Source organism: Choristoneura fumiferana, chromosome 6 (assembly GCF_025370935.1).
Source record: "Choristoneura fumiferana chromosome 6, NRCan_CFum_1, whole genome shotgun sequence".
Taxonomy (NCBI): domain Eukaryota; kingdom Metazoa; phylum Arthropoda; class Insecta; order Lepidoptera; family Tortricidae; genus Choristoneura; species Choristoneura fumiferana.
The window spans coordinates 18760743-18787084 of record NC_133477.1 but is presented as its reverse complement, the minus strand read 5'-3'; the positions used below and the strand labels follow the sequence as shown (position 1 = coordinate 18787084).

Sequence of the window (26342 nt, the reverse complement as noted above, 5' to 3'; positions counted from 1 at the left end):
CTATATATATAAAAGGCAAAAGTGATTGACTGATTGTATCAACGCACAGGCCAAACCGCTGGTGTCTATAGGGATTTCAAATTTAGCACGTAGGTTCCTTTTATGGTCTAGGGGATTTTTTTAATTCAATTCACCCTCTAAGGGGGTGAATGGGGTCCAAAGTTAGTATGGGGAAACAAGATTAGTTAGACTATTTTATTCGAAAACTTCACAGGAGGTATTCTTAACAACAAATAAGTAAAACACGTGTTTCAGGTTTTTTGAGAATTCAACCCCTGATGGAAGGGGGTAATGTGGTGGACAAAGTCAATCGAAAATCAATCGTTGATATTTCAATGCACAGCCCAAACACTAGACCTAGAGACTTGAAATTTGCAAATAGATACCTTATGCAATTTACGCATCCACTAAGGAAGGATTTTTGGAATTCTAAACGGTAAAGGGAAAAAAGGGATTTATATAATTCGATTCCGAGTGACCCTATCTCAGTAACTGTAATAACTAGACTTCAAATTTTGATTCACAAGTAGGTATACAGTAATTAAAACATCGATTTCAGGGTTTTTGGAAATTCCCAAGGGGATAAGGAAAAAACGGGATTTATATATTCAGTTTAACTGAATTCTATGAACTATAATTACTAGACTCTTCAAATTTGGCATAGAAGTAGTTGATTATAATAGTAAAAAACAGTTTTAAGGAATTTTGGAATCCCCCGGATAAGGAAAAAACGGGATTTATATTCAGTTTAGCGGGATCGATTTTTCATTTTACTGGTCCTAGAAAACTAATATTTTGTATATAGGTTCCTTGAGGAGTGTAGGGGGAACACTACAAAAGGATTTCCCAAAGTTCTGACGGGAACCGGAAAATGGTATTTTTCGTTTTACTGTCGCAGAAGGCTGCAACTTGGCATGTAAGTTGCTTGAGAAGTGAAGAGAACCATTAAGAAATAATTTCCCGAAATTCCCACGGGAAGGGAAAAAACAGGATCTTTCATTTTAATGGTCCTAGAAAGCTGAAATTCGGCATGTAGGTTGCTTGGGGATTGTAGAAGAGCGTTAAGAAAGGACTTTCCAAAATTCCAACCGAAACGGGAAAATACGGTATTTTTCGTTTTACTGATCGTAGAAAACTCAAATTTGGCATTTAGGTTCCTTGGAGAGGAGTGTAGGGGAGAACTACAAAAGGATTCCAAAATTTTGACGTTAACGGGAAAAACAACAGGGTTATCGTTAGTATTATTGCAATTTTACATTAAACAGCATTACTTAGTATTATTGTGGAACCATTAAGAGATAATTTGCCGAAATTCTCACGGGAAAGGGAAAAAATGGGACTTTTCGTTTTACTGGTAGAAAGCTAAAATTCGGCAATGTATAGGAGCACTGAAGAGAGGACTGTCCAAAATTCACACGAGAACAGGGAAAAACGGATTTTTCTTTTTACTGGTCGTAGATAGTCTGAAACTTGGCAAGTATGTTCCTTGGAGAGTGTAAGGGAGCATTAATAGAGCATTTCCGCGAAATTCTTATGGGAACGAAAAAAAACAGGATTTTGCGTTTTACTGGTTGTAGAAAGCTAAAATTTCAAAATTCAAATGTATATACTGCACGTACGCTGCAAAAAGCTCTTTAACAGACTTCAAAAAAATGAGGAGGTTATACTTTCGCTATATATATTTATTTATGTTTGTTCACCGATTTCTCGCTTAATTGTGGACCGATTTTTTTAATAATTTTTTATTCGAAATAAAATCTACTCCTGAGGTAGTCCCATTGTCACCAAATCAGAATCTGATGACGGAATCTCAGGGAAATCGAGGGCAACCCTCAAATTTTGTACGCACGCATAACGTTATATTTAACTTTTGTCTGCTTCTTGGTTGTTTGGGGAATCTCTGGAAAAACAGAGTGGATTTAAAAAAAAACTATTAGTAAAAGTTTTAAAAATCGATACCCGAAATAATAGAAGCCTGTTTCAATTCAATAGCGGACAGTGTGGTTTTCTCTTGAATTTACTTATTCCTATCCCGCGGGAACAATCCTATGCCGCGTAGGTACGAAGTCGCGGGCAAAGAAGCACGTGGGTTTTCTAAAATTACACCCCTGACCTAAAGATGTGAAACAGGGGTACAAAGTTTAACGAATTATGATCATCTAGGTTGATTTTTAAATTCAAAAATTTGCAAATATAATCCTCCGAAAAATCAATTAAAATACGAAAATAAAGATCATAGAAAGTAAATGATCTGTGTTACCCCAAATTTAACGCGAGTGAAGCCGCGGGCAACAGCTAGTTCATATATAATTAAATTGTCAAACATAACTTGTATGGCCCGTATACTTTGAATAGAGGTTACGTCGTCGACGTCTCTCGTTGGTTAAATGCTCGATGGCATTCTGATACAAGCAAAAGATTCTTACCCTTAAAAGAACCTGACCCTTGACCCAACCAAGCAACAACCTCTCATACGTCTCACTCATCTGTAACAGGAGAGAAAAGGATACAGAACTAATGTTAAGCGGCAAAGACTAGAATCAGGATTCGGTTACTTGGAAAATTGTTTACCGTTTTCATAGGTGAGATGAGGAAATGGAGCAAAGTGTAATAGTAATAAATAACTTTATCTCTATACGCCAACTCTCTTAATATTTTTTATTCATGTTTCGTCTAGCCTTCACGGAATAAAAGGAAGTTTGAAAGGATTCCTATAAATACCGAATTACCTACAGAATGTGCATTGTGTATATTGGTAATCTAAATAGGTTTCTGCTTCGAATATACGAGATGAGGGTCATTCTAAATGCACATAGCATTTAGAATGACCCCACATCTCGTATATTCGAAGCAGGGCTCTTCTAACGCTGGATTCTAGAAAAAGTATGCAACGTTGTATAAGTAAGAAAAAAAAAGCTCGTGGCATCTTCTTCTTATAATGTTCGCTACACTCATATCGAAACCCACGCCACTCGCTTTTTTGACCCTTCTTATACAACTGTCGCATAAAATACTGGCTATCATTTTACAGGATCGTCAAAAAATCGACTGTCTTAAAAAAACTTTAAATAATAATTGGATAAAACAAGTCCAAGTCTAGTAGTCTAGAACTCTATTAAGTAACTTAAATTTCAACAGTTGGACTTATTACTGGGAATTTTTAAGACAGCCACGACTTTGAATGGGTCCTGACTGTTGAAGTTTGGATAAGTTACTTAATAGAAGCCTAGACTACTTGACTTGTTCGCTTGTGTTCCTTTATGAGTTCCTTTCTTTCTTACATTTGTCATATAACAGATCTAGTGCGGAAATTAAATGCAGTAGTTCCATTAAAGGTCTCTTCTTCTTTGTCGGTATCACTCTTGACAGAGTGGTCGTGGTCATCACTTCAGGTGTTGTTCAAGTGTCATTAAAGGTAGACACTGGCAAAATAACTACTCCAAGAATGTACCCAATATCTTATTCATTATATCCCTCTAGGCTCATTCCTTTTACTCTCCACGTTTAATATAAAAGTCACAATTTAAACCGAAAAGTCGTGTAATGGCGGGCGAGGTTCACGAAATTTCAAATTAAAATCGTTTCAATTCATGCAAAAAATATGGTAAAATATGGAGATGGATACATTTTCCGGGACAAGGGTCGCGATTGGCTGCATTAGCCTTTGTTTAGTTTTGTCGGATTATGATGGGAATGTTGACATTATTTTCTGAGGTGGTTTTTGTGTTTGATGTAAAAGGCGTAGCTTTTACAGTGGAAAGTGAATTGAGCGCTTAGAAAGCACTTGGAATATTTTTTACAAAATTCTTTGTTGATGATTGTATTGGGATTGCGCGTTTAAGAAATGGTTTAAGAGTAGAAAATACCCAATACAATAGACAAAGCAATTAAATGATCATTATATTGAGTTGTCAATTGAACTGAAACCGATTTAAAATAACCTAACCAACAAAAAGTGGGAAAGCCCCGAAAGCCAAAAAAACATGTATACACGACTTTATGCACTTAACATTAAGGTCGTGTATACATATTTTTGCAACTTTGGTCGTGTCGATGTCTTTGCCCTTGACTGTACACCACGTATTTTAATTTTCTCTAATGTATATTTTTTTAAATGGCCTTCTTTTAGAATTAGGCTGTTGCTTCTTATTTATTGCAGTGGCGTGGCTTGAACATTTTCGTTAGGTAGGTAACCCAGAAAACTGTGTTTTAGATAGATATGGCTTCGGGTGCACCTCCTTGGAGGTAGTGTCGGTATGGCCAGTAAAAAAATTAGGCAACCCGGAGGGAAACGAGTTCTTACGACGTCATGCCACTGGAATATAGATTGAGAATTTCACGCACACTATTAGTTTAGTAGGTACCTTTAGTGATGCTACTTGTTACAATTTTTGTTTTATACTTGTTTCAGTTCGTGTCAATGTCTTTGCCCTTGACTGTACATAATTCAGTTTATTAGACTACAGTTACTAGCACCATTATCTGATACAACCCGTGCATAATATCTGATATGACTTAATTTTTAGGGTCGGTAGGACGTGTCGGATAATTTTGCACGCTCCGCTGTGGCAGATATTTATGCAGGTGACTGTACCGCCGTGACACTTGTGCCTTAAACTTGATTATATCCAAAAACCTTCTGCATACTAAATAAATCACTGAATGATCAGAACAGTATTTTGCTATTAATCCTTGACTTGTCGTGACCCTTGTCCATATCGATTGATTCAATTCAAATAAGTCTTAATTAACAGTTATAATTTAGTTACATCGTGTAAATTTTGGCTTCGCTTTTGTATTAAGAGAATTGGCAAAGCTGGTAAGGGTGGAATCCAAAATTTTGGACCACGTTAAATGGTCATCGATACAAAACCACTGATTAATGGAAGAAGTTCTGCTGCGTCACTCACTTCTAAATTTCGTCGTGTTTTTATTTTCGACATTTATTTTTAATTTACCTAATTCAAATTTAATACGTACCTAATGTAATGATGTAATTTTATTCTGAATGCTCAATAACATAATCTAACTAAACTAGACACAAAAATTATCCATTTTAGTATCGTGTCACAACCGACATTTTTCGTACTAATTCTAACTATCGGTGTTAACTTTTTGAACTCCACTCCTAACAGTTTCTACCCCAATGGGTGCAAAGTTAACTGATTTGACATAATGTCAATCATAAAGCTAACTTCTAGTAGACCTACATCCGCTCTTGCGTACCTATACTGGAGACATGTCCAGGATAGCCGATGTAAGGGTAGGCAACACTAGCGCTGTCTGCCCTCACATAGAATAGACTAGCCTGGACAAACCGTAATGTCTTCAGTATACATTAATAATTGTATTGCTGGTACTGGCGGGTGATACAACTCCTTATTTCCACTTCCAGGGCTTCAACGTGACAGGCTATGATCCCTCATCAGAGACAGTATCTGCCGCGGCCAAGAACGGCGTCAAGGGAGCCAGTTCCATCGCTGCTGCTGTGGAGGCTGCTGATGCTGTCGTCTCCATCCTGCCGAGTAACAAAATTGTGCTGGACGCATACCTTGGCAAAGATGGCGTTATCAAACACGTGAGTTTTGCTGAAAATGTTTAAATAATAATAATAATATTGTATGTCTACTAAACAAATACTGCCCAGGTACAGTCAAGGGCAAAGATATTGACACGGCCAAAGTTACAAAAATAGGTATACACGACTTTATGCACTTAACGTTAAGGCCGTGTATACGTATTTTTGCAACTTTGGCCGTGTCGATATCTTTGCCCTTGACTGTACACCACGTATTTTGATTTTCTCTAACGTATATTTTTAATTTGGCCTTCTTTTAGAATTAGGCTGTTGCTTCTTATTTATTGCAGTGGCGTGGCTTGAACATTTTCGTTAGGTAGGTAACCCAGAAAACTGTGTTTTAGATAGATATGGCTTCGGGTGCACCTCCTTGGAGGTAGTGTCGGTATGGCCAGTAAAAAAATAGGCAACCCGGAGGGAAACGAGTTCATACTACGTCATGCAACTGGAATATAGATTGAGAATTTCACGCACACTATTAGTGTAGTACCTTTACTGATGCTATTTGTTACAATTTTTTATGGTTAATATATGTAATAAAACTCAGGTCTTTAGGCGATAGGTCAAACCAGTAGGCTAGCCACTAGTGGTAGGTCTTTTTAAATAGCTGATATCATTATATTCCAGGCACCCAAAGGTTCCTTGCTTATTGACTCGAGCACCGTGGACCCTAACGTGCCAAAGCAGATCTTCCCCGTCGCCATCGAGGGTGGGGTAGCCTTCATCGATGCTCCCGTTTCAGGAGGTACTTATAATTTAATAAAAGATTTGACATTATTATAAATAACCAATATTTTGGTTCTAAGAGGCAGCTTTAACTTTATGAATTAATTAATTAATGAAAAAAGTTTATTCGACACACATGATACACACGAAAATTACAAAAATAGTAGAAATATATAATATGACGTAAAATATAAAGTAGTTTGCCGTGTGGTGTCGGTGCGAGAATTAAACCACCTCTCTTCCGTGAGTGTCGTAAGAGGCGACTAAGGGATAAACCGGAGATGGGCCGCAGCGTCCTCCGAACTATCGGGTATAACTGCGGTCGCCAACCCGCCTGACAAGCGTGGCGACTAAGGCATTTTCCCCAAGGTACAAGATAAGGTAAGTCGCGGGATCGCGGTGGATCCGAAAAGCACAAAACCGGTCTGGAGTGGAGAAGCCTTGGGGAGCCTATGTCCAGCAGTACGTCCGCTGGCAAAAATAAAGAAAGAAAAAGAAAAAAATTAAAATTTTGCATGTGAGAGCGAAAAGGTCTCGCCTCAGCATAAATGCGAGCTCCTGGGATGGAGTCAGCCCTGGTCTTCCGGCGAGACCATTTTTATTGATCACAGCCGCCCTGTCGGCCTTACTTTACTCGTACTTTTGTCGTTAATTACAGTTTCCGTGTGTATTTGTTTAGTTTTTAATAGGTCCAACTGAAAAGCGTTGCGGGTGCCGCAATATTATGCTGAATAGCGCTCAATTTTTGTTATTCCGTGTTTTTCTAATGTTTGTTTTTGTGTTTAATAACTAATAATATAATTTAATTGAATCCTGTTTTCACTATCGTGGAAACAAAAAAAAAAAAAATGCGTGAATTGAAAATTATACGCCCTCTGAATTCTTAATAAATTTTACCTACACGATGTTAGAATACAATATGTCTCCATCGTTATCTTAAAACGTACAATTATCACATTATTTGATTTAACAAAGCTGAAAAGCAACGCGATAACAGCGATAAGATTATTTTCAGATGTTGGTCAAATGAAATCACTGACAATAATAAAATTATTATTGTGATGCTTCTAGAGAGAGATGTGATAAAATGCGATACCTCTTAAAACTTGAGTTGCGTAACTTTGCCCTTTGCTCCCACCCGATTCTTATTCAAATAAGTAAAATGTTTTGTAAACGGTATTATTATCTTTTGATAGCTAGTCCTAAAGTCTTACAAATTTCTATTATATTTTAATGTATTAAACACACACACACACATCACGTCTGTATTCCCAAACGTTACCGCTTAGTGCCACTTTTAAAAACGGTACAATACTGATAGGTTGCTAGCCTGTCGCCTACGGTATACCTTAATCTATATCCTCAATCGCCTCTTACGACATCCTCGGAAGAAATGGGGAGGTGGTGTACTCGTAATAAACACTGTAACATTTTATAACTACTACTATCGATCACGACAGCTTCTTACCTTTTTATTTTTGCCCGTTACATTTTTTTCTTAATTAAGAAATATAGATCCATGAAGCTTGCTTCATCATAATTAATGTTCACTAACTCAAGCAGTTTGCGAAATTTTTCAATATAATTATTCTCTAAGCTATTTATGTTTTTGTATGATGTAAAAATAAAATATGATGTAATATGTTTGTGATCCTTAATAAATAGATAATTAACAAACCATTATTTTCACCCCAGCCATAGACGTGTCTAAATCTTCTGCGTAGTCTACTTTGCTAAAAATATACCTACATTTCTTTCGTCTAATCTTTCTCAGGTGTGATGGGCGCCCAGAACGCAACCCTGGCATTCATGGCAGGAGGTCGCAAGGAGGACTTTGACCGATCCCTGCCCATGCTCCAAGCCATGGGTGCCAAGCAGTTCCACTGTGGTGACGCGGGCGCCGGCCAAGTCGCCAAGCTTGCCAATAACATGCTGATGGGCATTACCGGCATGGCTACTGCTGAATGCATGAACATGGGAATCAAGTAAGGGCAACTATTCTGTATCTGCACGGAGATGGCGAAATGAGTTGAAGTTCTGAAGAATTAAGAATTAGAATTACTAATTGCAAAAAAAGTGGAACTAGTGGAAGCAAAAACTCAGATAGACAGCAGCTTTATTTCAGTCACACATTCTTTATCTAGTATTATTATTGATATCTGGGCGACCGAGCTCCGCTCGGTCTAAAACTCGGTAACAACCGTTTTCCCAGAGATAAGACCAAGCTAGATCAATTTTTCATCCCCGAAAACCCCTACTTACCAAATTTCATTGAAATCGTTGGAGCATCAGTCCCCACCAGCGGACCACCAGTGGTGATGTAGTGTGCACGTGGTATGCACGTGGCACGGAATACCGAGGACCTGGGTTCGATTCCCTGCGCTGGCCTTATTTTTCTGTTTTTTCTTTGCAGCTATATTTCAGTTTGTATTTTCGATATGGGTTTTACGGGATGACCGTAAAAGTAACAAAAAAAATGGAATTGAAATAAAAAATACAAAAAGATTCCAATTAACCAATATTTTGATAACTTTTCAGAATGGGTCTCGACCCTCAAGTTCTATTAGACGTTCTCAACAACTCCTCGGCCCGGTCGTGGTCTACTGAGGTCTACTGCCCCGTTCCTGGCTTAGTTCCCACCGCACCTTCCAGCAGAAACTACGACGGAGGATTCAAGAATGAACTTATGGTTAAGGTAAGGAATTTGCTCATTGGGTGGATGCAGGTGGCAAATCGTCGTTCATTATTACTTTCTAAGATGGAGACCTATGTTCATCAGTGAACTTAGGTCAACTGTGGATTAGGCTGATGAATGATGATAACGATAACGAAAGTTAAAATAAAATAGACACAAACAATGATTATTATCGATTCTCAATTAAAAGATTAGGAGAAAAGTAAAAGAAGCACTTTCTCGGAACTGAAGAATTTGTGGATGGATGCTTATGTCAGGTAGATTGCGCTCTGTTATTCCGTAGTCATATTGCTGGTAGTTGTGTCTAAATATCGGTAGGTCAATAAAGGTACGGTCTACATCCTATAGCAAATTTATTAATCATACAATCTTACAAACAAGCGCAATGTATAAGTACTCCTCTATGCGGGCCGAACCTAACCTATCCTCGTCGGATTGTACGATATTTACAATACATACTTTGTCCTCAGGATCTGGAGCTAGCTAGTGGAATGGCCCTCGGCATCAGATCACCAATCCCACTGGGAGCTGTCGCCACTCAGATCTACCGCACCGTACAAGCACAAGGCTACGGACAAAAAGACTTCTCCTTCATCTACCAGCTGCTGAAGGAAGACAAGAAGTAAAATAAATCATGTGATGTGATACTCTTTTGTGTTATTTTCATCAGCCCCTCATTATTGTTCTCTTGAAAAGGTAAAAGCCTTTTAACGATTTAGTCATTTATTGAACAGACCACTTGATTACCCTCTTAGCTGTAGGAAGGGGTTACCCTTTTAGGGTTTTCCCCAATTCTAAAGAGTATTACAATGACAGAAAGTACTTCTTATTACAAGTTACGGTGGAGTGGTTACTTTATCAAAGGTGACAAAGTCTTAGTCATCCATATTAAATGATATTGTAACGGATAACTCACGTCTTAAACCGAGTTTAGCTCGACATGTTTCGGGCTATTTCGTAGCCCATCTTCTCAGAAGCACGCGAACGCGACTCGGCGGCTGCCGCAACACGCACACTACGCGCCACCGCTCTGCACGCGCGACTGCCCGACGAAGCTAACACCGGCGCACAACTACCCGCATTTTATCGTCATTTTTATTATTTCTTAGTCATCCGTCGACTCTACTAGAGTTTCTATCGTCAAAAATATATTTGCAGTATCCTATATATAGTATAGTATCCTATATTAGTAAAGGGATAATTAATAGACGTTAGCGTTGAAACGGAAACCCCTTTATGAGGTTTCCCTTCCGAAAAGCTGGTTATATTTTATTAAACAAACGGGTAAGCAACGGCTTCAGTAAGTGAAGTATTACAAAAAAACCCTTAGAAATAACCTTATAATAATTATTTTTTAATCACCTATAGTTAACCTAACGAGAAAGTTCAGGTGTTCAAATTAAAAATTAATTATAATTCGCCATCTTAAACGTCCAATTATTCACAGAATGCTATATGACTAGGTAGAATTCAACTGCTCAGTTAGGTTTCCTAATTAATTTGAATCAATTAGTGCATTCTTTTCGACAACCTGCGACCTGCTTGCAATCCAGGAATGCATTAATTTAATATACTCGTATTATCGGTTTATCGGCGACCATTGATATCATACTCGTCTTTGACAACAAATGCGAAATAAGTTTTTGGTAAAAAATCATTTAATACAAGCTTTTTGCCGACTTTACTTGCATTGTCACCCAAACTACATTTGCATACCTTTCAAATCGATGGCCATTAACCGTTGAAGAGTTCCGTGTAGGTGGTAGTAGTGGTAGTAGTAGTAGTAGTAGTAGTAGTAGTAGTAGTAGTAGTAGTAGTTGTTGTTGTTGTTGTTGTAGTAGTGGTAGAGGTGGTGGTAGTAGTAGTAGTCGTGGTAGTAGTTAGTAGCAGTAGTTGTAGTAGTAGTAGTGGTGGTAGTAGTAGTAGTAGTCGTGGTAGTAAGTAGTAATAACTTGTACTATAAAACTGTTTTTGCGAATAGTGAATAAATTATACTTTTTCTTAGTCGAAAATGACACAAAATCAAATAAAAAATAATACCTTCAAATTAAATTATTTCTTCACTAGTGAGCGAGAGGGTTTTTCATCTTGGGAGAAATCATGGGATAAATGAAGCAAGGTATGAACGAAACGTTAGCAACTACAATTTTAAATAACTATTTCCATGAATACCGGTCTGGAAAAGGCAAAATTTCACCCACCAATAACACGCCAAAAGGTACGACGAACTTGTTAAAAATTTAAAAATATCCTGAAAGCCTTTGGCCTAACAACCGTACCCAAACGATTAGAGACAAAAACTGTCTCGGAATAATACGCATTCTGTTTGTATTTTCGGAACATCAATATTGTTTGAAGCTTGCCCGTTTTCAATTTGTGATTAGATTTATATAACATTTTGAGAATAAAAACTAAAGGACGCTAGATCAAAGGGCTGGCAACGCACCTGTCGTACCTCTCATGTTGCAGTGTCCATGGGCGGCGGTGATTGCTTCCCATCAGGTGATCCGCACGCTCGTATGCTCTATCAATGTATGAAAACATTTTAAAGCACAATTTAAAAAACTGTAAATTACTGACAGGACTTTTTAGTCAATCTATCCCAAAAGCCTTTTGAATAAAATACAACGGATGAATTTTAAAATACCTTTTATATATATTTTTTTTATACTATTTGTGCACATTTGGCCTCTAAAAAGGCTGCAAAAAAGTCTATACGGCTGACTTCCATTCATTACATAGTCACATTAATGTAAGGACTCTTTTGTGTCGCCAAAAATATGATTATGCCGGGACGGCCCATTGTCCTCTCGTAGGCTAAAAATTCAATATGGCGTCGCCAACGGAAAATTAAAAATGTATGCCTTGTTTGGGTTTGAGTAAGTGGTTGGAATAATTTAGAACTCGCTGTCCTTTACCATTTTACTTATAAAAGAAAAATTGGTTATCATGAATGTGTGCACGTTATATTAAAGATAACATTTTTGATATGCCTTTCAATAAAACACAACTCTTATGACTAAGAATGATTTTACACCGTGCCCAAAAAATACGTTGACAAAAAAAAGAAATTCGGAAATACGGTATTTGACTATACATATATTTGACTATTTTGTATAATGTTTTATAAATTACAAAATTCACAATGCCTGTTATCGAAGAGAGAAACAATTTTTAAGCTACCTTTACAAATAACAAAGTTATAATGGTTTTAAATTCAAGATTAGACAGAGAAAGACATACTGGCATGTGACGTCACATGCCAGTACCGCCATACTTGCTGCATAGAAAAAAGCGTTTGAGAAAGAGATTAAATACTTGTGATGTATACATATCATTTAATAATATTGTAAATCTGTTTTAAAAAAAATATACCTCGTTGAGTTTCTTGCCGGATTCTTCTCAATAGAGGTTTTTCCGAACCGGTGGTAGATTTTTTTTTGACATTCATAAGTGCTTGTTATAGCCTAAATTTAATAAAGATGACTTTGACTTTGACTTTGAGATAGGTATACAGATTTTTCAAAAAAACACTATAAATTCAATTTTCAACCGATTTAAATTTTCTCTTCGCTAAACACTATCTGTATATATAAATTTTCAAAATAATATTAAGATAAGGCTAATTAAGGAGTTGTCAAATACCGTATTGGAACGCGCATGCAATGCATGGGTTCACCGAGCGGGTTGTCGCCTTTTGAAAAGTATGAGCAAAGCTAAGTGCGCGCGTTGCGTGCGGCAGATTTCAAATATCTGCACCAGCGCCTGCAGACGTGCGCCCGCTCCGTGCACCCGCGCCAGCAAGGCCCTGCGGACGTTTTTCTTTTTGACACATTCACTAACTTCGGGCATTAGCAAGGATCCAATCAGTGTATCGTGACACCCTGGTATATACACCAGGTCGATCGGTGAGCGAGCAACCAACGTGGAAGGAGTGGACGCCGATGACCACGTTATTGTGGAGCAACGGTCCACCATCGTCACCGGTGCAACCGCCTAGCCCACGCTGCTCCGTATGGGCACAAAGCATGTTGTCAGTGATCGAGTTTGTTCCAAAGATCTGCTGGCATCGCTGATGGTTCACTGTGTTAATTTGTACATGGTGTAATTGGTCCGGCCTCTCTCCAAACTAAAAAAGATAAATAAATAAATAATCAACTGACAACTGTCACCAATTAATTTACTCCCAAGCTAAGCAAAGCTTGTACTATGGGTACCAATGGGGCGCCAATGTAACCGGCTAGCCGGTCGGAGAAATAAAAAGTCGTGTGGTTACAAAATAAAATTATAAAACAAAAGGAAAATGCTGCTCTTGTACATAAATTTAAAAAAAAAAACACTGGCCTGAGACTTGTAGGACAGGTAGAAAAACAGGGCAGAGAGTTGAGGTAGCCTCAAAGCGTCCAGTCGCGCCGGCGATCTGCTCCGAGGCAGCAGAACGGAGAGGAAGTGGAGATGATGATTTGGATTCAGCAGGAAAAAGGAAGGGCTGGAATAAAACACCCTGTTGTTCTGCTTGCTTGCAGCACCCATCCAAGTCTCGTTATATAGTGTCGTACCAGCGAAATAAAGCTAAACGAGACTTGGATTAGGTTTCACACAATATAAACAAGAATGAAAGTTACAAACAGAGCAAATAATATTTACAAAACCTGCAATAAAGTGGCAGCCCTTATATCACAAGTAAAAGTCAGTGAATTAGCTATTACAAAGTGAAAAATATTAATTATTTCTATAAATAACCAAATTTCGGCTTACGCCTTGCCAAATAGTAGAGCCAATCACGGAAAAAAAACAAAAGAGTATCAACAATTTAGAATTTTGTTCTTCTGTAAGCGGCCAGTTGCGCACCGCGGAGGTTTGCCATGTTACAATAGACCTCTAGTTGCCTACGAATTTAACCAGGATATTCGTCCATCTCGTTGCATGTCGTTCCATTTGACAACTTTGCAGTTCCAACGGCCATCTGTTCTTCGTGCTAATACTCGTAATGGTATGCTATATATATTCTCTTCTTCTTCTTGGTCGCATCCATCCATCATGACTGCTGTGACCGTGGTTGATCATTGTAGCACGAGCACGAATGCTCCCACCATCGACTTCGGTCCAAATCCAAATCGTCCAATTCCTAAGAAGAGTCTTTAAGCTAGGCAATCCATCGCGCAGGCGATCGGTTACAATTATATACTAGTTATATAAAAAATATGATGAAATAAAAATAAGTACCTGGTTGAGACCCCATCCGATAGCAAATACAGGACGGTTGTCAGCCACATTGTACGACGGGCCAGCGATGGCACCTCTTTGCGCGACGTCCGAAAAGGTGATAGATGATTGTAGGCGAATTATAGCAATATTATGGTCCCTGGTATTTGCATTGTAGTTGGGATGGTTGATAATCCTCTGAACGAAAAGTACAGAGCCACCATTACTGGCGAATGAGGAGCCAACGCGCACGCGGAGCCTCCCTGCTTCGATTCTGAAAGTATTAAATAGGTTAATCGAAGCTATGGTGGCCTAGTGATTTGATCTATACCCTCTCAACCGTTTGGTCGTGCAAACCCAGGCAAAAATTAAGAGGAAGGCGAATTGAAAGCAAAGAAGGTGGCCTGGCTGGCTATAACTATGAAATTTCTGACGTACCCAAAGAAGAATGGTCATTGACATTTTCCAAATGGTTTAGCCGGTTGGAAAAGTGTGATGTGGACTCTTGAAAAAAGTTGATAACAATGATAAAGAATAAACTTTGTAGTTTTTAAGTATCTAATTTCTTTTGGCATGACCCTCGTTTGCTCCACTAAGACCCAATGATGGAATGGTCCTAAAATCCGCACACTCATTTCCTTGTATGTCAGTCATCATCATTATTATCAGCCGGAAGACGTCCACTGCTGAAGTAAAGACCTTCCCCTTAGAACGCCACAACGAACGACAACTCGCCTGTCCTCAGCCCTTTCGATGTCGTCAGCCCACCTAGTGGGAGGCCTGCCAACGCTTCGTCTTCCGGTTCGGCGATTTTTCGAGGACTTTATCTCAGTGGATTTTGTTTATTACATGCTTACCTGCCGTTACAGTGGACTGCCGTGAGAATTGCTACGGCATTGAGGATGGTGCCTCCGCAGTGTTGGTAGAATACCACTAGGTCAGAGGTCGAGAGTACCGCCGCTGCCTGTGGGTACTGTTCCACGGTGGTCAAGGAACCACCGAATATTCTATCTGACGCTGCAAATGTTAAAAAAATATGATTAAAGCGATACTGACGTTCTATTAAGTATGTAACTCCTGTACTTATATGATTATCGCCAATCTGGCAATTAATCGTTGGAATTTGAATTTGATACAGGCGTTACTTTTCGGAGATTAATGTCAATAAACTACAATATTTTACCTCTTAATACTCGCCCTCCTTTGCCTCCATGTTATTATAAATCAATATGCCACGCAGAACTAATCAATATAAATATCATTCAAAAGTAAACTTGTTTCAAATTACACAAATTCTTCCTCAAAATCAAGCACACAATCAGTTGTAAAAAAACAAATTTTCCGCTTTTCTTCGGGTTCTGAAACTTTAAGAATCCATATCGAAAATACAAACTGACATAACCAAAACCAATCATAACTTAAGAATCAAATTGAGCCAAGCTACCTGATTATCAAATAAATGATAACTTATTGATAGGCAGAACATCAAGGTCCGTCTATGATAACGCATTCGGAGGCAGGGCTAGCTATTTCGCTGTCCATTCCAGTCCAGACACTCATCAGGTAGTGGTTAACTTGGCATATAATAATAACATGCCATGAAGCTGATCTGGGAGCAGTAAGGTGGGCACCGAACGCCAAGACAGAACAACGTGACCTAGCCTAGTTTGGGCTTGTAGAATAGTCTCAGGATGTACTTTGAGCAAGAATGGTGTGCAAGGTCTGTGATTTGCTATTAAAGCGTGTTATATTACTACTGTTTCAGTGAAATGAGAAAGAGTGGCGTGAATAAGTATTACCTTTAGATGAACCGGGGAAACAAAACATCGCCTTTAAAGCGGCTACTTTACTTGAGTATCATACTGTCTTAGTTAGGATAGTTACTAAACTTTTACTGACGAAATTGAGTCATTGTCACTAAAATTTTGAGTTTATTTTGCAACTCATAGAAAAAAATGATATATAGCGATAAGACCGCCCTTTACTCGTATAAAATGTATTTGTATTGTTAATTTTAATTGTCTCACCTGAGGCAGCAGCCAAACTCGTAAATAACAAAAGGACAGCACGCATTGTTGTTTTTCCGTAATAATTCTAACTAGTTACAACAAAACCTAAGTATTTATATACTTAAAATACTCACACAATTATCTACATGTTTTTATCATTAGTGGTACGAGGATATTGTTATATTGTTAATTAAAATAATTATCTTATCTTGTTAATTTTCCGACTCCGTGGAAGAAACTGATAATTGCAAAAACAAAGTTTCAGCCAAAATAAAAAAGGTTATTAATTTGTATTCAATCTTAAACATTGAGCTCAGAAATATGATAGAGTAAGTAACTTGTGACTTCACGTTATAATGCTTGGACAAACAAGACTTTCTTGAGAGGCGAAATTTCGCTAGATGGCTTTAGTATCGAGACGTGTAGCAGTCTTGCTTGCGATTGGCTTATTTTATTATTTACCCAATCACAAAACGTGACACTAATGTCAAAGTTGTCAAATGGTAGCGAACGTTCTCAAAACAATTTAAATTAAGAATTGGGAATTCTAATGGAAATTTAAAAACCTGGAATTTTAGTTCAACTGCTAGCATAAATAATCCAATCAATTATCAATGAGTGACTGACTCATCACTAACTGATTATTTTGATGTGCCTGATATAATGTAATGTTGTCCTTGTTTGATGAATGACGACCTTCCTATGATCTTTCATCCCCTATTTCATCTCCTCGCAGGTCGAATTTTCAAAAAAGCTCAAACATATACCGACTTATTTCTTATTAAGTGCCTAAATGCCAAGTTTCATGGTTTTATCTTCGACAGCGACGAACTTCCACCATATAAACTTTCATCCCCTATTTCAACCCCTTAAAGCCTCTTTTTCGCAATAAAAGATCGCAGACAGACAGACAGACAGAGTTACTTTTGCATTTATAATATTAATTAAATAAATTAAATTAAATATTAAATATAAATATAGTATATGGATTATTCTAAGTGGTAGTCACCAAGTCTATTAGGATGTCTTACAAGAAAAGGTATGCCTATAAATTGGGCCCTTTTCCGTTGTTATAAGACTTACTATCCCGTTATAGTCCTGATAAAATGGTGGTTCCAGGATAATTATAAAACCAATTTTTGCTGCTTGGGACAGACAGACAAACAGATGGACTTGACGAAACTATAAGTGTTCCGTTTTTGCCATTTAGGCTCCGGAACCCTAAAAAGGCCCCCGTGGCATGGTGCCCAAGAGGCTGGCAGCATTCCCTCGTTGAATGGCGATGGCGATTCGTTGAGAGAGTTAGCTACCAGCCCTTTGGTCTCCAGTAGTGTCGACCAGGCGCTTTTGCACTTCTTTAATTAAATTTTGTGCGCCGGGACCCCAAGGACCCAGGGTCTCAAATCCGTCAGTAACGAAATTATATGCTGAACCGAGACCCTGGTATTTTAATATTTTCCTGCCCTCGGCCGCTTCAGCCGCTGCGCCAGCTTTTTTAGTTTAATTTTTGTAGACCATGGGTTATCGTATCAAAATTATACCTAAAATACGTAAATGTTTTTAATTATTTACTACTAGCTTTTACCCGCGGCTTCGCTCGCGTTAACCATTAACATTTCAAAGAAGCAAGCAATCAAGCAAGCAAGCCAGCAAGCATGCAAGTGAGCATGTAAGCAAGCATGCAAGCAAGCATGTAATTATGCAAGGAATAGTGCAAGCAATCATGCATTCGAGCATGCAAGCAAACATGCATTCAAAGCTGCATTCTAGCATGCAAGCAAGCATGCAAGTGAGCATGTAAGGAAGCATGTAATTATGCAAGGAATAGTGCAAGCAAGCATGCATTCGAGCATGCAAGCAAGCATGCATTCAAAGCTGCATTCTAGCATGCAAGCAAGCATGCAAGTATGTAAGGAATAGTGCAAGCAAGCATGCATTCGAGCATGCAAGCAAGCATGCAAGCAAGCATGCAAGCAAGCATGCATTCAAAGCTGCATTCAAGCATGCAAGCAAGCATGTAATTTTGCAAGAAATAGTGCTAGTAGTAAGCATGCATTCGAGCATGCAAGCAAACATGCATTCAAGCATGCAAGCAAGCATGCAAGCAAGCATGCAAGAAATCATGCAAGCAAGCATGCAAGCAAACATGCAAGCAAGCATGCAAGCAAGCATGCAAGCAAGCATGAAAGTGAGCATGTAAGTAAGCATGTAATTATGCAAGGAATGTTGCAAGCTCTGCTGCAAGCAAGCATGTCAGCAAGCATACAAGCAAGCATGCAAGCAAGCAAACAAACATGCAAGCAGGCATGCAAGCAGGCAAACAAATATGCAAGCAGGCATGCAAGAAGGCATGCAAGTGAGCATGTAAGTGAGCATGTAAGCAAGCATGTAATTATGCAAGGAATAGTGCAAGCAAGCATGCATTCGAGCATGCATTGAAGCATGCAAGCAAGCATGAAATTTTGCAAGAAATAGTGCTAGTAGTAAGCATGCATTCAAGCCTGCATTCAAGCATGCAAGCAAGCATGCAAGCAAGCATGCATTAAATCATGCAAGCAAGCGTGGAAGCAATCGTGTAAGCAAGCATGTGATTATGCAAGAAATGGTGCAGCAAGCAAGCAAGCATGCTTTTTAACACATTATTAAGTCAGCTCAGTCAGCTCTGCGGTTAGAATACAAAAACAAACTTTTGTTCATCCCTTGGGAATGGCAATTTTTTTCGAGATAAAAAATATCCTATTATTTATTCTGGACCTCTAATATGACGTATGCAAAATTTAATAGGAATCGGTGCAGTAGTTACGGCGTGAAAGCGTAACAAACAAACAAACAAACAAACTCACTTTCCCCTTTATAATAGTAAGGAAGGAAGGATAGCATTCTAAGTGGGAAGTCTTTGTTTAACAGCGTTCCGGCTGATGATGATGGTGATGAGAAATTGTTCGACGTCCAACCTAAACATTGTCTGGGGTGCTACTACGAAATTCGAAAATCGAAGTTCGTATCGTGCCATCCCTCTCACTCTTGTATTAAATATTATTAGCGTCAGCGGGACGGCAATACGAAGTTCGAATTTTGCAATTCGTGGTATAGGGCCTGTATCGACAAAATTCAAATGAAATTCTCGTCACGAACGACCATTACTTGCCGACAGTGACTTCCAATTTTATAAGAACAACAATATTTTGACGCATCAACACGTAAATGACAAGAAAAAGTTAACTCTATTATACTATGCTTAAGGTTTGTTTCAAACAGAGAGAAGATGGTATTTACGCCCTTTTAGATCGCTTGGAAGGAAAGCCGTAACGTGAAATTTTAAAATTTTATGTTTAAGTGAAATTTTATTGGGCAGCCCTATTTTACTTGGCCAGGGTCCAATTTCTAAGGCTGGTATAAACGATAATATTTGAATTTTAAAGATGTCGAACAGTCAGGGTGAAATATTGTAAGCTTTACGTGCGAGAGGTAGATCGAAAACTTACTTTGAAAATAAGTAGCGATCGTTATACCGGATGGGCCCTGTAACAGGAGCAAAAAATTAAAACACGGATTCTGCTACTCAAATGGAACTACATACTTTAGTTCTGCAAATTTCAAAAACTAAGTAATTTTATCATTATGTTTTCCTAACAAATTAATTGGTATTTATACCGTAACAAAATGACGCGATTTGGCAATACATTGCTTGTCCAATTAAACTTTTAACTACAATATAAAAATTATAATACAAGTTATTTTCAAAAGATTTTGAACTAAATTTGCTCAAGATGAAGAGTGGAAGCTGTAGTTTAATTTTTTGGTCCTGTTACAGGGCCCACTTTGTGTTGACGTCAAAATTATTTAATTAATTAATATATATTAACTAGAGTTTTAGTAGTATATTGATATAAATATTTATGACGGTACTTGTACACTAGTGTTTTTACCGTGGCAACTTTCTTGTATTGTCAAATTCAAATTCAAAATTATTCATTGCAAATCACATTGCATTATACAGGTGGTATTGGTATAAGCAGCAGGCATTGTGCTATAATGCAGTGTATAACTCTGACAAATACATTAAAGTAAACGTATCCATGGTGGAATAGTGGTTTGATCTGCGGTTTTCAAACAGAAGATGGTGGGTTCAAACCCACCCGGGTTCGCACCTCTGAGTTTTTAACCCCCGACGCAAAAAGAGGGGTGTTATAAGTTTGACCTCTATGTGTGTCTGTGTGTCTGGCACCTTAGCTCTTAAACGGGTGGACCGATTTGAATGCGGTCTTTTTTATTTGAAAGCAGGTTTTCTAGCAATGGTTTTTAGATATGTTTTATCAAAATCGGTTCATCCGTTTTTGAGATGTTGAACTTTTTGAAATTCATGTTTGAAATTACTTTTGAAATTTACCGCGAGCCTAAGCAATCTCAAGCAGAGGCTTGAGAGGGCATAGGCCAAATCACTAGGCCAACATAGCTTTCTCGGATACATTCAGATTCTACATTAAAAAAAAACCCAGCCTATATACGTCCCACTGCTGGGCACAGGCCTCCTCTCAGAATGAGAGGGCTTGGGCCGCAGTTCCCACGCGGGCCAGATTCTACATATTTTGACAAATTAAACCTAGTTACCAATTAGTATTACAAAAGAGCGCTATGCCGTAAACAACCGCAAGTTCGCAACGAATTCAAATTTTTGATTAACTTTTAATAAAGTTCGAGCTTGTTAATCAAAGTTGTATATTTTGTTGCGCGCCAAGTTTTTGTTTAATTAAGTAAGTTCGGTAATTAGAGCGGTTATCAAATGATGTATTGCATACTGTTGTTGGGACAAAACAGTTGTCTTGGGCTGCGTTTGGGCCCTTTATCACCAACGTGACAAGCGTCAGGGACATAATTGTCGAGAAACAATCTATTATTTGTATCGAAATTTGATGATAATTATGCAGTGAAACAAGAATTATTTTTCCTAATCGATATTTATTTGTAAATTTGTCAGTAAACTTGACATGATAAGCTGCGTCAGGTTTGCGTTACAATTGTAGTATTTCGTGATTAAAATACGGCGTAAGTACTTTCTAAGCGGCTCTTGCCTGTCAGCGTGGTGGAAGACCCAAAGAATGTGCGAGGATCGGAGGCGAGGATACGTTTGTTTTGGAGTCTTTGACATTCGTTTGATACGCTCTTTACTTCCTGTATGTTATTCGAAATTCCGTAAGGGTTGTCATGTCTATAATATAGATGGCGTTGATACGAGTTTTCGCATTGCAGTATCCTGAATATTCCTGAACACTGCGTTGCTAATTGAATTAATAGTTTGCGGCCACCATTATAGTCCATAGATTAAAAACAGTAATAACTTACAGCAAAAATGTCAAACGTGGCCCTTTTGAAGTTAACAAGATTATGAGGCATACCCGGTGTTTGAGGCAACAGATTATCATGTGGAATTTTTCTAAGATAAGCATACTTACTATTTTTTTGGAATGAAAATATGTTTAAGATAAGTTTAAAGCAGCGTTTCCACCAATAATGTGCGAGGATGTATTGCGAGGGTTATGTTTTTCATTAACCAATAGAAAGCTTTATTTACACATCCTCGCACAGCACATCTCTGGTGGAAACAGCTGAGCGGAGCGAGGCGAGGTAAATGAAGCGTTTCTATTGGTTAATAAAAAACATTTTTCCTCGCAATCGCAACACATACTCGCACATCTCTGGTGGAAATTCTGTTTCATGCTGACTATTTTTCTGATTCGTGCAAGTCCTTAGGGACCAGAGTTAACTTAAAGCTAATTGATAACCCAGGGTTGAGGCATTATTAATAGTATCAAAACGTCTGGAACTGCCACTCCTATAATCTTGGGATGGTGATCATTTTTTTCAACCTACCGCTTATTCCTTTGACTGTTGATGATAACTCATTCAATCTATATATTTGAGCCAAATTTTAAATCAAAACTATTAGGACAGACTGTTGGTGACTATGGGACGACACGGATCTAAGTGACTGCCACAATGCCTACTCTGGTCACCCAGAGTTTTTGCTACACATAGTAACGCTGCCGGGCTTTCATCATCATCATCATCATATTCATCATGTCAGCCGAAAGACGTCCACCGCTGGACATAGGACTCTCCCAAGGTTCTCTACTCAGACCGGTTTTGTGCTATCTGCATCCACCGCGATGCTGGGCTTTAAGTTTATTTAAATTGCAAAGCTGCCCATTTTTTTATCAGGGGTACCTTCAAATGTTAGCTCTCTATGTTAAATATTGTCATCAGTTTTTGAGTCTGTAATTTCCACTGTTTTTAAGCTGTGTGATGTGTGGTTAAATTTTGCAACAGAGGAGATTTCTCAACTTTGTCACAACACTCTCCTCAAACGGCTTTATTACGTTACCCATTATTACGTCGTTAACTGAGTGGAGAGCCAGACCAGATAAGCTACCATAAACAGAGTTACGAGTACACTGTGGAGCTTCAAGAATGGGCCTTCGTACCTTAGCGGTGCAGTAAAAAACATCCTGTACAAGGTGTAAATAGAAGTTTAAGTTCATTAAGTCTTGATTTCCCTTCAGTCAACACACATGAGCAAACACTACGCAAAAAAATTGGACTCGGACAGGCGTAGCATCCCGTTGACAGTCCCAAAGCTTTCCCGACTTTGTTTTTCATGGCACGAACAATTTCTTTTGTCTTCCCAGCGATCCGTGGGCGAGGCCATAGAGTATTAAGCCAACCGGAGATGTTAATGTCAGATATTCCGCTCTGGCAAAACCGGTGGTAACCAGGTATGATATCCTGTGTGATTTTGTAAATGAAATTCAAGTTACTGTATGTATAATTTAAAGAAAATAAGCTGATCCGACTCACAGGTGACCATAGGGCTGATTATTTTCTCAGACAACGTATTAGCATTATAAACATTGAAAACCTTCCTTTAATATAATACCTATTAGTTTTAGTTTTCTTTTTCTCATTTGGGTGGGAGACCTTAGCATAACTAATTTGACTATGATTTCTTTGGCAGATGTATAGAATGTCAATATGGCACCAGTTGTAAAAAGTTCCAGCGTTTTTGACCTACCTACATAAATAACAACGACATTCTTTTCGAAAAATGTTGATGCCGAAAAATTACGTGATTGACGACATCCAACGTTAAAAAATAAAAATAAAAACAATTTACCGCGTATGGTGCCTCCTTTCGGTTTAATCCTCCATGCTCCGCCAGTTTCGACGAATTTTTATGAAGTGCCACCGAAAGAAACATCCAAAAGGCTGCGCATGCCAGGAATAACGAACGGTTTTTCTTTCAATTGTTGAAAAGCAAGAAATTCATTTTTGAATGCTTTCTTCGGACGTGTTATGTTGGGCGGAACGCCAGTCTGCTTCTGAGATGTTGGTTTTGCGAATCAAGTCATATTTCTTTTCGTTTGTTTACTTATGTTGAGCTTTAAGACAGTGCGTTATGTTGATGATTTGATAGCTAAAACCATTTACCTTGCCTGTTCTGCGAGCTCGACCGCTACGTCAGTGAGACACAGAATATGTCACACATACATAAAATTCAACTATCATCAACCAAACTAGATGCTAACGGGTCCATATCGGCTCGCATACTTTTTATTGAAAGTCCGAATGTATTGTTTGTCAGAATGGTCGTTTGACATAACTCTTTTTTCCCTGAACCCAATAATTGTTTAGTAGTGTTATAAGAGCCAATCAACTATTTTACCGACACTTTGGGCATCTCCTGCGTTACGAAAATTGTCTCTGGCGTTACTAAAAAATCGTACTTCCAACAAGATATTTCACGGTTTAATAGGTTGAACTTACGTAGGATGGTATTTATTCATGTACACCATCTATTAAATTACAGAAAAAACATGTACTTACAAAAATCTGCAATTGTTTGAAAAATATCGAGGACACATCAGTGTCGGTAAAAAAGTTGATTGGCCCATAAAACAAACCTGACCTCTATAGTTTTCTATAGGATAACCATAAAAAAAATCAGAAAATTTAAGGTTTCAGTGGGAAATAAATTATGACAAACGATGATTCGGACAAAATTACGCTATCACTTGCGAAGAGTATGCGAACTTTGGCGCTCCCGATGCAATTATATGTTTCAAATTTCATACGATACGAGTACTAATATTCTCAGAGGTACAGTGAACACACCACCATGTTGATGTGAAAAATATTAATAAAATGAAGTACGTCCCTAAATTAGGGATTCTATAAATGTTTACTAGTTGATTAGGCCCAGGTTGGATAGCCCAGAGGTTAGAGAACTTGACTACAAAGCCTGAGGTTCCAGGTTCGATCCCCCATCGGGACACACATTTGATGGTTAATATTTTTTTAAGCATGTATCTATTTATTTAAGCATATTTATCCGTTGCCTAGCACACACAATTCATATTTACGTAGGTAACATACATTTTAGCTTATGGATGAAATATAGGGTAGTAAACTAACTGTTTCCACTCTTGCTGTTTAATTACCTCGCAAACAAAGTGAAAGACAGAGGGTATAACTTGTTCATAAAACTCATTTAGGATAGGCCTGTGTGCATGCGAACGGCTAATATGATGATGATGATGCTGCAGTCAAGTGTAAGCGTCTCGGGTGTAACGACGAGTTTTATGCAATTGTTCTACAATCTGTTGCATTTAAATTTATAATGAAAACATTACCTCATTCCTGGAATCTGCGTAACGCCGCAACTACACGCCCGTGCGTAATCTTATTCCTTCTAAGCGATTGCTCTCCTCCACGCTTGGGTTACACGATCAATTTATTTTCAATTTTTTCCCCCATACCCACGTCACGATGCCAAATTGGATCTGCGAATGCCCTACTATGGATGTCATGTATTTTTGTTTCTATTTGTACATTTATACCTCAGCCGGCAAAAATGGAACTCTTATAGGAGGAGTGGTTAGTTTGAATTGTGACCACAACGCACGAGCCGAGCGAGCGAAGCGAGCCTGCTGCGGCAGCTGCCGGCGATGTGCCAGAACCGATATGGAGGTGTTTCATGATATGCCTAGGAATGTCGTGATCTGCCTAAACTGGCCAAATCATGAAATGGCGACGTTTCATGATATGAATTGGAATTTCGTGATCTGCCTAAACGTCACTATAGGCAAAGCGTTAAACGGTGAGTTTTGAACGGTATGTCGGATGTCTCTTAGCCAATTCATGAAATGGCGCCATTTCATGATGTGCTTAGGAATTTCGTGATCTGGCGGATTTTACGTTCGGCCGCTGACATATAAACTACCTATATACAGTTGTTTCGGTTGGAAGCGGTTTGCATCCACCCGCGGCTTTAACTAGAAGTAATATTGTGAAACGCTCGGACAACTGCGATCGCATTGGCTATCTCTTTCTACGATATAAGAATACCATATCGTGTGGCAGAAAGTAGCGGTGAAACCAGTAATGTTTCCGAGTCCGTTAAACAAGAAGGCCTCCGGTCATCCGTCCATCTCGTTGGTGGATGCGTGAAGGTATAAGACTTTAGGGAAAGTCTAGTAGCAGTGAAAATTCAAAGTAAGTCCATGCCATCAAAAGAGATTATCAAAACCTTTAGGGTACAATCCCTTGTAGCGATTTATAAGCTGTAGGTCCAACAGGTACGCTTTTCGTCCAAATCGCGTTTGGTCGTTCGTCTACTACGCAGTTCGTCCGTAATATTGATTTGAATGATTATCCTGATTGACAATGACTCAGTGATCATATTTCATTGATAGAACATTTAAACGCGCGTCTTAAAGACGATTCTTGATGTTGAGTTCCTGGATAATAGTGACGTTGGTCCTAAATTGGGTCCATGCGGTTAGCGCTGCTCATTATTGTTCCATCACAAGTCGATCCGTGAGATCTAGTGAGAAACTTGTTGCTCGACTTTCTTTGTCGTCGTACGAACAGCATAACTAACTATTCGACGTCCATTTTGCTACTGCAGCAATTCTGGTGTCCCATGGTGGCTCGATTTAGAAGCTTAAAGAAATCATGGTAATGCGATAGTCCGCTATGGTGTCCCGGTGAGATATAGCCCTTCAACATTAATGGTAGCGCCACCATGTTGGTTGCGGCTCCACTAAACTGTCAATCCACTCCGAGACGCGAC

General features: G+C 38.6%; 2 protein-coding genes across 2 annotated transcripts; one reads left to right on the top strand and one right to left on the bottom strand.

Annotated features, from left to right (window-relative positions):
- The first annotated feature begins 6211 nt into the window (after positions 1–6211).
- Positions 6212–9646, top strand: LOC141428723 (3-hydroxyisobutyrate dehydrogenase, mitochondrial). The gene is made up of 4 exons (XM_074088736.1): positions 6212–6323; positions 8079–8289; positions 8843–8999; positions 9470–9646. The coding sequence occupies exons 2-4, from the start codon at positions 8084–8086 to the stop codon at positions 9623–9625; spliced, it is 519 nt and encodes a 172-aa protein (XP_073944837.1). The 5' UTR covers positions 6212–6323; positions 8079–8083; the 3' UTR covers positions 9626–9646.
- A 1638-nt stretch (positions 9647–11284) lies between these two features.
- Positions 11285–16337, bottom strand: LOC141429264 (trypsin, alkaline B-like). Its single transcript, XM_074089543.1, has 4 exons — positions 16232–16337; positions 15062–15221; positions 14226–14478; positions 11285–13128 (listed from the first exon to the last, which is right to left on the bottom strand). The coding sequence occupies exons 1-4, from the start codon at positions 16275–16277 to the stop codon at positions 12838–12840; spliced, it is 750 nt and encodes a 249-aa protein (XP_073945644.1). The 5' UTR covers positions 16278–16337; the 3' UTR covers positions 11285–12837.
- Positions 16338–26342: the final 10005 nt, after the last annotated feature.